Raw genomic sequence first — 12,047 nt, 5'->3', positions numbered from 1 at the left:
CACAATATCTCTATTGTTGCTCAAATTTTGTAGAGCCTTTCTCTCAAGTATAGTGAGATTGGCATTGTGTTTATTCACTAGTTTACTTTCATCACTGAAAGACAGTTCTATATCTTTAAGAACCCTTATACATTTGGAGCAATAACCGTTTTGATAAAAACATAGTAAAATACAATCTATTTATCGATGATATTATTATACTGTGGAGGGGAAATGAAACAGATATCCAAGATTTCTATGAATATATGAACAATAATGAAATGAATTTGAGGTTTACAGGCACTCATTCTAACACATAAATTGAGTTTTTAGATATTATTTTATATAGTGATGATAATAATAAAGTTGCAGTAACTAATTATAGAAAACCTACAGAAAGGAATAGTTTTATTGATTATTCAAGTGTACATAAGAAAAGTTGGAAACAAAATATCCCATATAGTCAGTTTTTGAGAATGCGTAGAAATTGCAAACATGAGGAAAACTACTTCAAGGAAGCTGAAATTTTAGAAAACAAATTAATTAGGAAGGGCTACAGAAAAGAACTCCTAGAAGAATCCAAGGATAGAGCATTCCAAAAAAAATAGAGAAGATCTTTTATCTGTAAAAAAAACATGTAATAAAGAACAGAAAGAAGCACCTATTAGATTTATTTCTACATATAACGAAGGTTCTAATAAAATTAAAAGTATCCTAAAAAAACATTGGCCGATTTTAAAGGCAGATACAATTTTAGGTAGTCAGTTAGGGGACCAACCCGAGATTATTTAAAAAAAAAAGCAAGAATCTAAAGAACAGCTTGGCTCCAAGCAGCTAAGAAATAGGATAGATAATGGGGGAAATGACTCAAAAAATTCAAACTGGTTATCTGGAACCAGTTCACTTTCAAATGTGGAAAATCTCAATGCTTAATGTGTAAACATATTAATAACAAATCAAAACTCCCCAATTCTGGTTATTCCCAGTAATTTAACATAAACATTAGGAGTAATTGTAACTCTATTTATGTAGTGTACATCTTGGGGTGTGGGTGTGGCCTATTTTATGTAGGCTGCACCAAAAGAAAAATTAAAAGAAGATTCTTTGAGCATGTGTATAACATCAAAGAAAAATTAAATAAACACAGTGTACTCAGACACTTAATGGAAGTACATAATTGTGATCCTAGTAGTCTAAGAATTCAGGTGATTGATTGGGTGCCACCAAAAGAGAACAATATACTCCTTAAACTTCGTAAATTGGAAACTCTATGGATCTATAGAATTAAATTTTTAACACCATTAGGGTTAAATATAGATATAGATGTTGCGGCACACATGTAATATGGTATAGGAAGGGTATATGATTTTAATAATATTACTTATTTATACTGAAGGAGCTAGCTATGTATGCTTTTAAGATTGATTGTTATTGTAAATGCATTTTATATGTAATTATGTAGCCATGGTTTTATGTATTTATTATTATGATTGTTATTTTTTACTGCCCCTAAGGGGATTACAATTTTAAAATACTGCATTTTAGTTAGTTATGAGGAGAGAATGAAGCAGTTAATAATTGTCTCACCCGAGGGGTGTGTTTGTCCACTACACTCCCCCTAATTTGATTGGTCCATTGTCCAACGTGTTGAGGTTATTATGTTTATCTGGTAATATCCAGTTATCTGACATATCAGGCCACTATCATTTGGGGTCCAGAGAACATTGTGTGGGACTGTGGTGTTTTTCTGGTGAATGAATTTGGTTCCTGTATACCTGCATGTTTATCTATATGCTGCTGTTTTTAATTTGATATCTTGTAAGTGCATCATTGTTTGTGCGCTTTTTGTCCACTTGTGAATAAACTCACTTGAATCCTGGTTGCGCTTATTGTCCTTTTCTGTTTTTCATGATCCAACTAATAATTAAAAACAATGGGGCTAAAAAAGGGGGCTATGTGGCCTGGATAGAGTCTTATAAGGGAGAGGGAGGAGTGAAAGGAATAATGTGTGTGGGGTGTAAATAATCATGCAGTGCAAACAGACTATGCACTCAAAGGCTGCATCCTGCCTGCGTACTGCTGGGATTTAACCCAGTCAGCTGATTTCTAACTGCTTCCCTATAGCTATACATATCCTACACACATACACAGTATCATAAAAGTTTCTCTTTATCTATAATCATCTAATAAAGAGCATAACTATGTAGGAATCAATCCCTATTATTCATTCACTCAATGGCTTGCTTACTAAGATACAATATGTCACAATGTATCACAACGTGAGTAGTTTAAATATCATGAAAATGGAGCATAGGGGTAATACTCTAAACCCTCCTTGTCTGTTTATGTGTCACGTACGAGTGACGAAACACGTCAGTGGGCGTGGCCTGTGTGTAGGGTCTTACACTGTGAAAGCTACGGCTTACTTTTCAAATTTAAATTTAAAACTTAATTTTTTGTGGGTTTTTCCTTGCGAAAACGGATATGTTGTTGTTGTTATGATACTATAGACACACATAAACAGACAAGGAGTCTACTTCTTATACTCCTCCAACAGAAAGAAAACATGGTTATTCTGGATTTTTAAAGGACTTTGTATTATTTTACTCAACTAGAATTCAATTTTATTACAGTATTTCTTAATTTTGGGGCAGTTCCACAAACAATGATAAAGGTCAGCAGCTGGGTAGCTACACTTATCGCATACGCTATCGCTGTTAACCCACTTTGATTTCTAGTATGGTGTAATAAACATTTTATTTATTATTTTAACATGTGATTCTCTCATAGCAGTAGTTATTGTGGCTTCCTCAACCAACTTGAAACTTTTCTGTATAATGTTAGTAGTCTTTTTCCAACTCATTGCTATTTTAGCAATGTTTTCTTGCCCCTGATATGCCTTTACTGTTTTGTACAACATATAGAGAAATTGCCTGTCTTGTATAAACCAATCACTGGTTCTATTCCTGCCCAGCCTGGTTCAAGTTTCTTTCATCATTTCTTCAAATAAATGTAGTATCTGGAGATATGCAAAAAAAATCCCTTATTAATTCCGCAAAAATGTTTCATCAAAATTGATCTATTTCCTTCAGCTGTTGAATATAGATAAGGCCCTGTTGGCTCCATCGCTAAATTTTTTTAGAATTAAGCGCTGAGATAAATTTAGGATTTCCAATAATTGGAAGATGTTTAGAAAAAGATAAATTTAATAATTTTTTAGTATTTTTTGCAATGCTTTTACTCAATACAGGCATAGTTTTGATGTACAATGAAGTAAAGCTTTTAATGAGTATGGTGCCACCGTCTGGTTTTCTAATCTAGGTGAAGTATAATATTCTTTGTTATTTATCCAGTCTATGGCTATCTTCCCTAAACAGACAATATTATAAAGTTCAATGTGTGGTAACGACAGGCCTCCATCAGGCCTTAAAAAGGAGAGCTTTTTAAAAGCAATTGCTTTCCTTTTATGTCCCCAAATAAATTGTAGGCATCCTTTTTTAAATTCTGCTAGATCCCTATTTTTAATAAAAAAGGTAAATTCTGCATCATATACAAAAGCTTTGGAAAATTTGTCATTTTTATTAAATTTATCTTTCCAGTAAGAGACAGCTAAAATTAATACCAATTTAAAAGGTCTCTATATATTTGAGATGAGGGTAGTTCATTTCATACCATTCATCAGGTTTTTTAGATAATACAATGCCAAGATATTCAAAGCTTGTATTTACTTCTTTAAAGTGAGGATTTTTCATACTATTTCTCATTTTGAATAGCCATAACATTTCTGACTTGTTCAGGTTTGGTTTATATCCGGAAAAGGCACTAAATGCCTCCATAACATTGTTTAAAATTGGGATACTTTTTTCTGAATCTTGAATAAAAACTAGTAAATTATCTGCATAAAGCAGTAAAGTAGTTTTCCTTTGTCCTAGCCATATTCCACCTAAGTCCTTCCTCAGAGCAATTGCTATTGGTTTTTTAGCTAAATTAAATAAATATAGAGATAATGGGCAGCCTTGTCTAGACCCTTTTTGGAGCACAAAATTAGGGGTAGATATCCCATTCACTAAAATAGCTACTGACGGATTTGTGTAGATCAGGTTTATAAAATTGCTAATGTTTCCCTGTAGCCCAAATTTAGATAAGGTCGTAAATAAATGATCCCACGTTACCGAATAAAACACCTTTTCTGCGTCAACTGCTATTACCGCCAGATCAGTATTTATTTTATGATTATTTTCCTAAAGTTTAACCCAGTAATAGTTAATAATTAGCTTTTCTTACCTGGTGTGAGACTAAACATTATTGTTGGAATTGTTTTGAACTTCCTCAAAAGTATGGTCTGGAAAATGGTTTATCGGGCTGTTCCATTAATGGCCAAATTCAGCCTTCTAGGTCTTTCTAGACTCCCTGACATTCAAGCATTTGTCCAAGCTTTGGCCAGGATAAGACTGGTTATAAGACAAAATGATCTTCATTGTGAAACCTTTATCAGGACAAGGTGATTTTAAGTACCAACTATTCTTTCCTTCCAAAAGTGGTATTTTTGAATAACATTAAAAGGGAAAGTGTGGTTCCATCTCTTTCCAAACCCAAAGAGTGCTTCAGAGAGATTTCTTCACAACTTGGATGTGGTCAGGGCCTTGAAACATCTTCCGGCCACAAAAGAATTTAGAAATTCTTTATTTTTTTCTCTGGTCAATGTAAGAGACAAAAAAGCTACAGCAATTGGCAGCATCGCTTAAAGCTTTGATTTGCAAAGCATACTTGGTAGTGTGGGAGTTTCCCCCAAAGCAAATTACTGCTCATTCTACTAGAGCAGTTGCCACCTCTTGGGCTTCCAGGAATGAAGCTATGAAGCTTTCGTTGAACAAATTTTGTTCCTCTTTGCATATTTTTACTAATTTTAGCATTTTCAGATGTTTGCCTCTTCTAAAGCTACTTGTGGTTGCTGTGCATGTTTAGGGTCTTTACCTATCTTAACTGTTATCCCGCCAATTTTCGTGATGGTTTTGTGGACTTCACAGCTTGGAGTATAGGATCCCACATGTGATGGTTCATGGACTCTCATCATCTTATGAAAAAACAACAAAATGTATGCATCTTTCATGATAGTGAGCGTTCAAGAGAACCCACACATGTTTCTTCAGTATAGTTGGTAGCAGTACCAGTTTACAATTCCCTTACCCTGCTTTATTTTTCCTACTTTTCTAAAATGTTCCTTTCTCTTGGCCATTTATATGACCTAGGGATTATGGGAAAGTGGGTGGGATTAAAGCTCTATTATGTTGGGTGTTTTGCCTACCCCTTTTAGACTTTACTTTAATCCCACATGTGATGAGTTTTGGGCTCTCACCCTCATGACAGAAATTAATTTATCAGATAAGTATAAATTTTATTACTATTATTGAAATTGCTCTTGAATCGTGTCTCCTCATATAATATGAAGTAGTTTTACTCCACACAGAGCAGGTTGTTAAGGTATCTGCAGTAGTAGACCCACACAGTTTACTGGTAAAGAATATTCACTAAGGGATATAAAATGGATATAGACATACATTAGATCCAGTTGTATTTAATCATTGTATTAAAGCAGTAACATAACTAATTCAAATATAAATTATCAGTGGATGAAGTGTATGACAAAATCAATTTTCTCTTTTATTATGACTGTTTTAGTTTGAACACATTATTGTACATCACACATTTGTAACTGTCTCCTTTTCTTCTAACTTTCTCCTAGGTACAAGCACGTTTAAATCACCAGATGATTTCAAAGTATCTCTTCCTCTTCGTACCAATTATTTGTATGGGAGGATTAAGAAAACATTACCTGAGCTCTTTGCTTTTACTATTTGTATGTGGCTAAAGTCCAGTGCATCCCCAGGAATTGGGACTCCATTTTCATATGCGGTGTCAGGTCAAGCTAACGAAATCGTGTTAATTGAATGGGGGAATCAGCCAATTGAATTACTAGTTAATGACAAGGTATTGTCAGAATATTTATTTTTGTAAATAACACGTGTAATGTAATATTTTAGCTGTAATCTATCTCCTTTCTACATTTTTCTCCACACTTAAAAGGGACATGAAACCCAAAAATGTTCTCTCTCTTGTAAGATGTATCGAGTCCACGGATTCATCCATACTTGTGGGATATTCTCCTTCCTAACAGGAAGTGGCAAAGAGAGCACCCACAGCAGAGCTGTCTATATAGTTCCTCCCTTAGCTCCACCCCCCCAGTCATTCTCTTTGCCTGCTTAACTGCTAGGAAGGGTAAAGTTAGTGTGGTGACAAAAATGTTAGTTTTTATTTTCTCAAGCAAAAGTTTGTTATTTTAAATGGTACCGGTGTGTACTATTCACTCTCTGGCAGAAAAGGGATGAAGATTTCTGCAAGGAGGATAATGATCTTAGCACTTTGTAACTAAGATCCACTGCTGTTCCCACAGAAGCTGAGGAGTACAGGAAAACTTCAGTTGGGGGAACGGTTTGCATGCTAAGCTGCATTGAGGTATGTTCAGTCAATTTTTTTCTAGACAGACTGTGTTAATTCTAGAAAAGGCTGACAATATCCCCATGAGGGAAGGGTAAGCTGTATTCAGACACTTAATAGAGAATCCCAGCTTGCATAGAGGGCTCATTTGTTACTGGTGGCATTTATGGGAAAAAACTTTTTTTATTAAAAAATTTAACGTTTTTTTGAGGGACTTTAAGGGGTCATTGTGGCTGATTTAAGGATTATTAACCCACATGGCTAGTCTAGAAACACTTTGATGTGTTTCTTTTAGGCCCCACTAACATCGAGTGAGGTGGGAGGGGCCTATTTTCACACCTCAGTTGCACAGTTTCTTTTACTCTGAAGGCATCCAGCTGCTTCTCCAGAGGGTCCTGCTGTGTTTGAGGGCCTAAAAGAAGGTTTTTCCCCACAAATCTATCCTAAAGGGCAGGTAGGCGCCACAGCAGAGCTGTGGCAAGGTGCTGAACGTTTTTATACCGTTTTTTTTTTATGTTTTGTCAATCCGGTTTTTACATTAAGGGGTTAATTGTTTATTTGGCTGGCTGTGCAAACTTACTAAGGCTTTATGATTCTACTGTAAACATTTCGTAAAGTTTACTGCTTTTTTACACTGTTTTGCAGAGTTTGTGCATCTTTTTTTCTCTTAAAGGCACAGTACCATTTTTTTTCTAAGTATTATTTACTTTGAATAATTTTTTTTTCCAAGCTTGCTTGTTTCATTACTAGCCTGTTTAACATGTCTGACACCAAGGAAAATCCTTGTTCAATGTGTTTAGAAGCCATTGTGGAACCCCCTCTTAGAATGTGTCCCACTTGCACTGATATATCTATAAATTATAAAGAACATATTATAGCACTTAAAAATATAGCAATAGATGATTCTCAGACAGAAGGAATTGAGGGTTTGCCTTCTACCTCTCCCCAAGTGTCACAACCAGTAACGCCCGCACAAGTGACGCCAAGTACCTCTAGTGCGTCGACTTCATTTACTTTACAAGACATGGCCACAGTTATGAATACAACCCTCACAGCGGTTTTATCTAAACTGCCTGGTTTACAAGGAAAGCGTGACAGCTCTGGGTTAAGAACAACTGCTGAGCCTTCTGACACTTTAGTAGCCATATCCGATATACCCTCACAATGTTCTGAAGTAGGGGTAAGGGATTTGCTGTCTGAGGGAGAGATTTCTGATTCAGGAAAGACGCTCCCTCAGACAGATTCTGATATGACGGCATTTAAATTTAAGCTTGAACACCTCTGCTTGTTGCTCAGGGAGGTATTAGCGACTCTGGATGATTGTGACCCTATTGTGGTCCCAGAGAAATTGTGTAAAATGGATAAATACTTAGAGTTTCCTGTTTACGCTAATTTTTTTCCAGTCCCTAAGAGGATTGTGAATATTGTTACTAAGGAGTGGGATAGACCAGCTATACCGTTCGCTCCCCCTCCTGTTTTTAAGAAAATGTTTCCCATATCTGCCACCATGCGGGACTCGTAGCAGACGGTTCCTAAGGTGGAAGGAGCTGTTTCTACTCTCGCTAAGCGTACAACTATACCTATCGGAGACAGTTGTGCTTTCAAAGATCCTATGGATAAAAAATTAGAGGGTCTCCTAAAGAAAATGTTTGTTCATCAAGGTTTTCTTCTCCAACCTATTGTGTGCATTGTTCCTTTAACTACTGCAGCTGCTTTCTGGTTTGAGGCTCTAGAAGAGGCTCTTCAGATGGAGAATCCATTAGAGGATATTATGGACAGAATTAAGGCCCTTAAATTGGCTAATTCTTTCATTACAGATGCCGCTTTCCAATTGGCTAAATTAGCAGCAAAGAATTCAGGTTTTGCCATTTTAGCACGCAGGGCGTTATGGCTTAAGTCCTGGTCTGCTGATGTGTCATCAAAATCTAAACTTTCGAACATCCCTTTCAAAGGAAAGACCCTATTCGGGCCTGAACTGAAAGAGATTATTTCAGACATCACTGGAGGGAAAGGCCACGCCCTCCCTCAGGATAAAACAAATAAAATAAGGACCAAACAAAATAATTTTCGTTCCTTTCGGAACTTCAAGGGTGATCCCGCTTCAGCTTCCCCTGCTGCAAAGCAAGAGGGGAATTTTACTCAATCCAAGTCAGTCTGGAGACCTAACCAGGCTTGGAACAAAGGTAAACAGGCCAAAAAGCCTGCTGCTGCCTCCAAGACAGCATGAAGGGGTAGCCCCCAATCCGGGACCGGATCTAGTAGGGGGCTGACTCTCTCTCTTCGCTCAGGCTTGGGCAAGAGATGTTCACGATTCCTGGGCTTTAGAAATTGTGTCCCAGGGATATCTTCTGGACTTCAAAGACCCCCCCCCCCCCCAAGGGGGAGATTTCACGTTTCTCAATTGTCTGCAAACCAAACAAAGAGAGAGGCGTTCTTACGCTGTGTAGAAGACCTACATGCCATGGGAGTGATCCGCCCAGTTCCAAAAGTGGAACAAGGGCTAGGTTTTGTGGTTCCCAAAAAAGAGGGAACTTTCAGACCAATTTCTCAGATTCGCCTTTCTGGACAGGCATTACCAGTTTGTGGCCCTTCCCTTCGGGTTGGCCATGGCTCCCAGGATTTTCACAAAGGTGCTAGGGTCCCTTTTGGTGGTTTTAAGACCGCGGGGCATAGCAGTGGCGCCTTATCTAGACGACATCTTAATTCAGGCGTCGACTTTCCAGTTAACCAAGTCTCACACGGACATCGTGTTGGCTTTTCTGAGATCTCACGGGTGGAAGGTGAACATAAAAAGAATTCTCTCTTCCCTCTCACAAGAGTTTCCTTCCTAGAGACTCTGATAGACTCGGTAGAAATTATTTCTGACGGAGGTCAGCAAAGCAAAACTCAGAGCTCTTCATTCCATTCCTCAGCCATCAGTGGCTCAGTGTACGGAGGTAATCGGACTCATGGTAGTGGCAATGGACAAAGTTCCTTTTGCCCGCCTACACCTCAGACCACTGCAACGGTGCATGCTCAAACAGTGGAATGGGGATTATACAGATTTATCTCCGCAAATTCATCTGGATCAGGAGACCAGAGATTCTCTTCTCTGGTGGTTGTCTCAGGACCACCTGGCTCAGGGAATGTGTTTCCACAGGCCAGAGTGGATTATTGTAATGACAGATGCCAGCCTGCTAGGCTGGGGTGCAGTCTGGAACTCCCTGAAAGCACAGGGATTATGGTTTCGGGAGGAAACTCTCCTCCCAATAAAAATTCTAGAACTGAGAGCGATATTCAAAGCGCTTCAGGTGTGGCCTCAGCTAACTGCGGCCAAATTTATCAGATTTCAGTCGGACAACATCACGACTGTAGCTTACATCAATCACCAAGGAGGAACACGGAGTCCTCTAGCGATGATGGAAGTAACCAAAATAATCCGATGGGCGGAGACTCACTCTTGCCATCTTTCAGCAATCCAGAGAACTGGGATGCAGATTTCCTAAGTCGTCAGACTTTTCATCCGGGGGAGTGGGGGCTCCATCCGGAAATATTTGCCCAGCTGACTCAGCTATGGGGCACACCAGAATTGGATCTGATGGCGTCCCGTCAGAACGCCAAACTTCCTTGTTACGGGTCCAGGTCCCGGGATACCCAGGCAGTACTGATAGATGGTCTAGCAGTGCCCTGGTCCTTCAACCTGGCCTATGTATTTCCACCGTTTCCTCTCCTCCCACGTCTGGTTGCCAGAATCAAGCAGGAGAGAGCTTCCGTGATTCTGATAGCACCTGCGTGGCCACGCAGGACTTGGTATGCAGACCTAGTGGACATGTCATCTGTTCCACCGTGGACTCTTCCAATGAGGCAGGACCTTCTAATCCAAGGTCCTTTCAAGCATCCAAATCTAATTTCTCTGCGTCTGACTGCTTGGAGATTGAACGCCTGATTTTATCAAAGCGGGGTTTCTCTGAGTCGGTCATTGATACCCTGATTCAAGCTAGAAAGCCTGTCACCAGGAAAATCTATCATAAAATTTGGCGCAAATATCTTTATTGGTGTGAATCCAAGGGTTACTCATAGAGTAAGATTAGAATTCCTAGAATATTGTCTTTTCTCCAAGAAGGATTTGAGAAGGGGTTATCAGCTAGCTCCTTAAAAGGACAGATTTCTGCTTTGTCTATTCTTTTACACAAGCGTCTGGCAGATGTCCCAGACGTTCAAGCGTTTAGTCAGGCTTTAGTCAGAATCAAGCCTGTATTCAAACCAATTGCTCCGCCATGGAGCCTAAACTTAGTTCTTAAAGTTCTTCAAGGGGTTCCGTTTGAACCTATGCATTCCATAGATATCAAGCTTCTATCTTGGAAAGTTCTGTTTTTAGTAGCTATCTCTTCGGCTCGAAGAGTTTCTGAGTTATCTGCTTTAGAGTGTGACTCACCTTATCTTGTTTTCCATGCAGATAAGGTGGTTTTGCGTACCAAACCTGGATTCCTTCCTAAGGTTGTTTCTAATAGGAATATCAATCAGGAAATTGTTGTTCCTTCGCTGTGTCCTAATCCTTCTTCAAAGAAGGAACATCTGTTGCACAATCTTGATGTGGTTCGTGCTTTAAAGTTCTACTTAGAAGCAACCAAAGATTTCCGTCAAACATCTTCATTGTTTGTTGTTTATTCTGGTAAGCAGAGAGGCCAAAAAGCTACGGCTACCTCTCTTTCTTTTTGGCTGAAAAGCATCATCCGTTTGGCTTATGAGACTGCTGGCCAGCAGCCTCCTGAAAGGATTACTGCTCATTCTACTAGAGCTGTGGCTTCCACATGGGCTTTTAAAAATGAGGCTTCTGTTGAACAGATTTGTAACGCGTCGACTTGGTCTTCGCTTCATACTTTTTCCAAATTTTACAAATTTGATACTTTTGCTTCTTCTGAGGCTATTTTTGGGAGAAAGCTAAGGGAGGAGCTATATAGACAGCTCTGCTGTGGGTGCTCTCTTTGCCACTTCCTGTTAGGAAGGAGAATATCCCACAAGTATGGATGAATCCGTGGACTCAATACATCACAAGAGAAAGAAATTTACCAGGTAAGAATAAATTCTGTTTTCATTAGTCAGATAGAGAATACAATTTTAAACAACTTTCCAATTTACATCTATTATTTCATTTGCTTCCTTCTCTTGTTATCCTTTGCTGAAAAGTTTATATAGGCAAGCTCAGGAGCAGCAGAGAACCTATGTTTTAGCTGTTGATTGGTGGCTATATATATATATATATATATATATATAGATGGCCCTCGTTTTACAACGATTCAATTTACACCGTTTCAGAATAACAACCTTTTTTTCCAGTCATGTGACTGCTATTGAAAAGCATTGAGAAGCAGCGCATTGATTAAAATAGCCAGTAGGTGGAGCTGTCCGCTTGTGTTGCAGCAAAGCCAAGCAAGCTGAAATTAATCAGTTTAACCAGACCTGAGCTATCGAGCAGATTTCAAAGGAACAAGATCTTCCCGTCTATAAATCAGTCCAGATTGGAATGCATAGAAAGAACTGTTTGCAGAAAAATGCAAGTAAAGTCTGTGTTGTGTAATTATTTTATTAGATTT

General features: G+C 38.5%; 1 protein-coding gene across 1 annotated transcript in view; it reads left to right on the top strand.

The window, feature by feature from the left end:
• NPTX2 (neuronal pentraxin 2) overlaps positions 1 to 12,047 on the top strand; it is a 129,493-nt gene that overhangs the window by 79,884 nt on the left and 37,562 nt on the right. The window contains exon 3 of the mRNA XM_053694407.1: positions 5,723 to 5,967. Within this exon, the coding sequence (XP_053550382.1) occupies positions 5,723 to 5,967 (245 nt within the window). The remainder of the gene's footprint in view (positions 1 to 5,722; positions 5,968 to 12,047) is intronic.

This window comes from Bombina bombina, chromosome 11 (assembly GCF_027579735.1).
Source record: "Bombina bombina isolate aBomBom1 chromosome 11, aBomBom1.pri, whole genome shotgun sequence".
NCBI classification, from domain to species: domain Eukaryota; kingdom Metazoa; phylum Chordata; class Amphibia; order Anura; family Bombinatoridae; genus Bombina; species Bombina bombina.
This window is presented reverse-complemented; position numbering and strand designations above follow the sequence as displayed.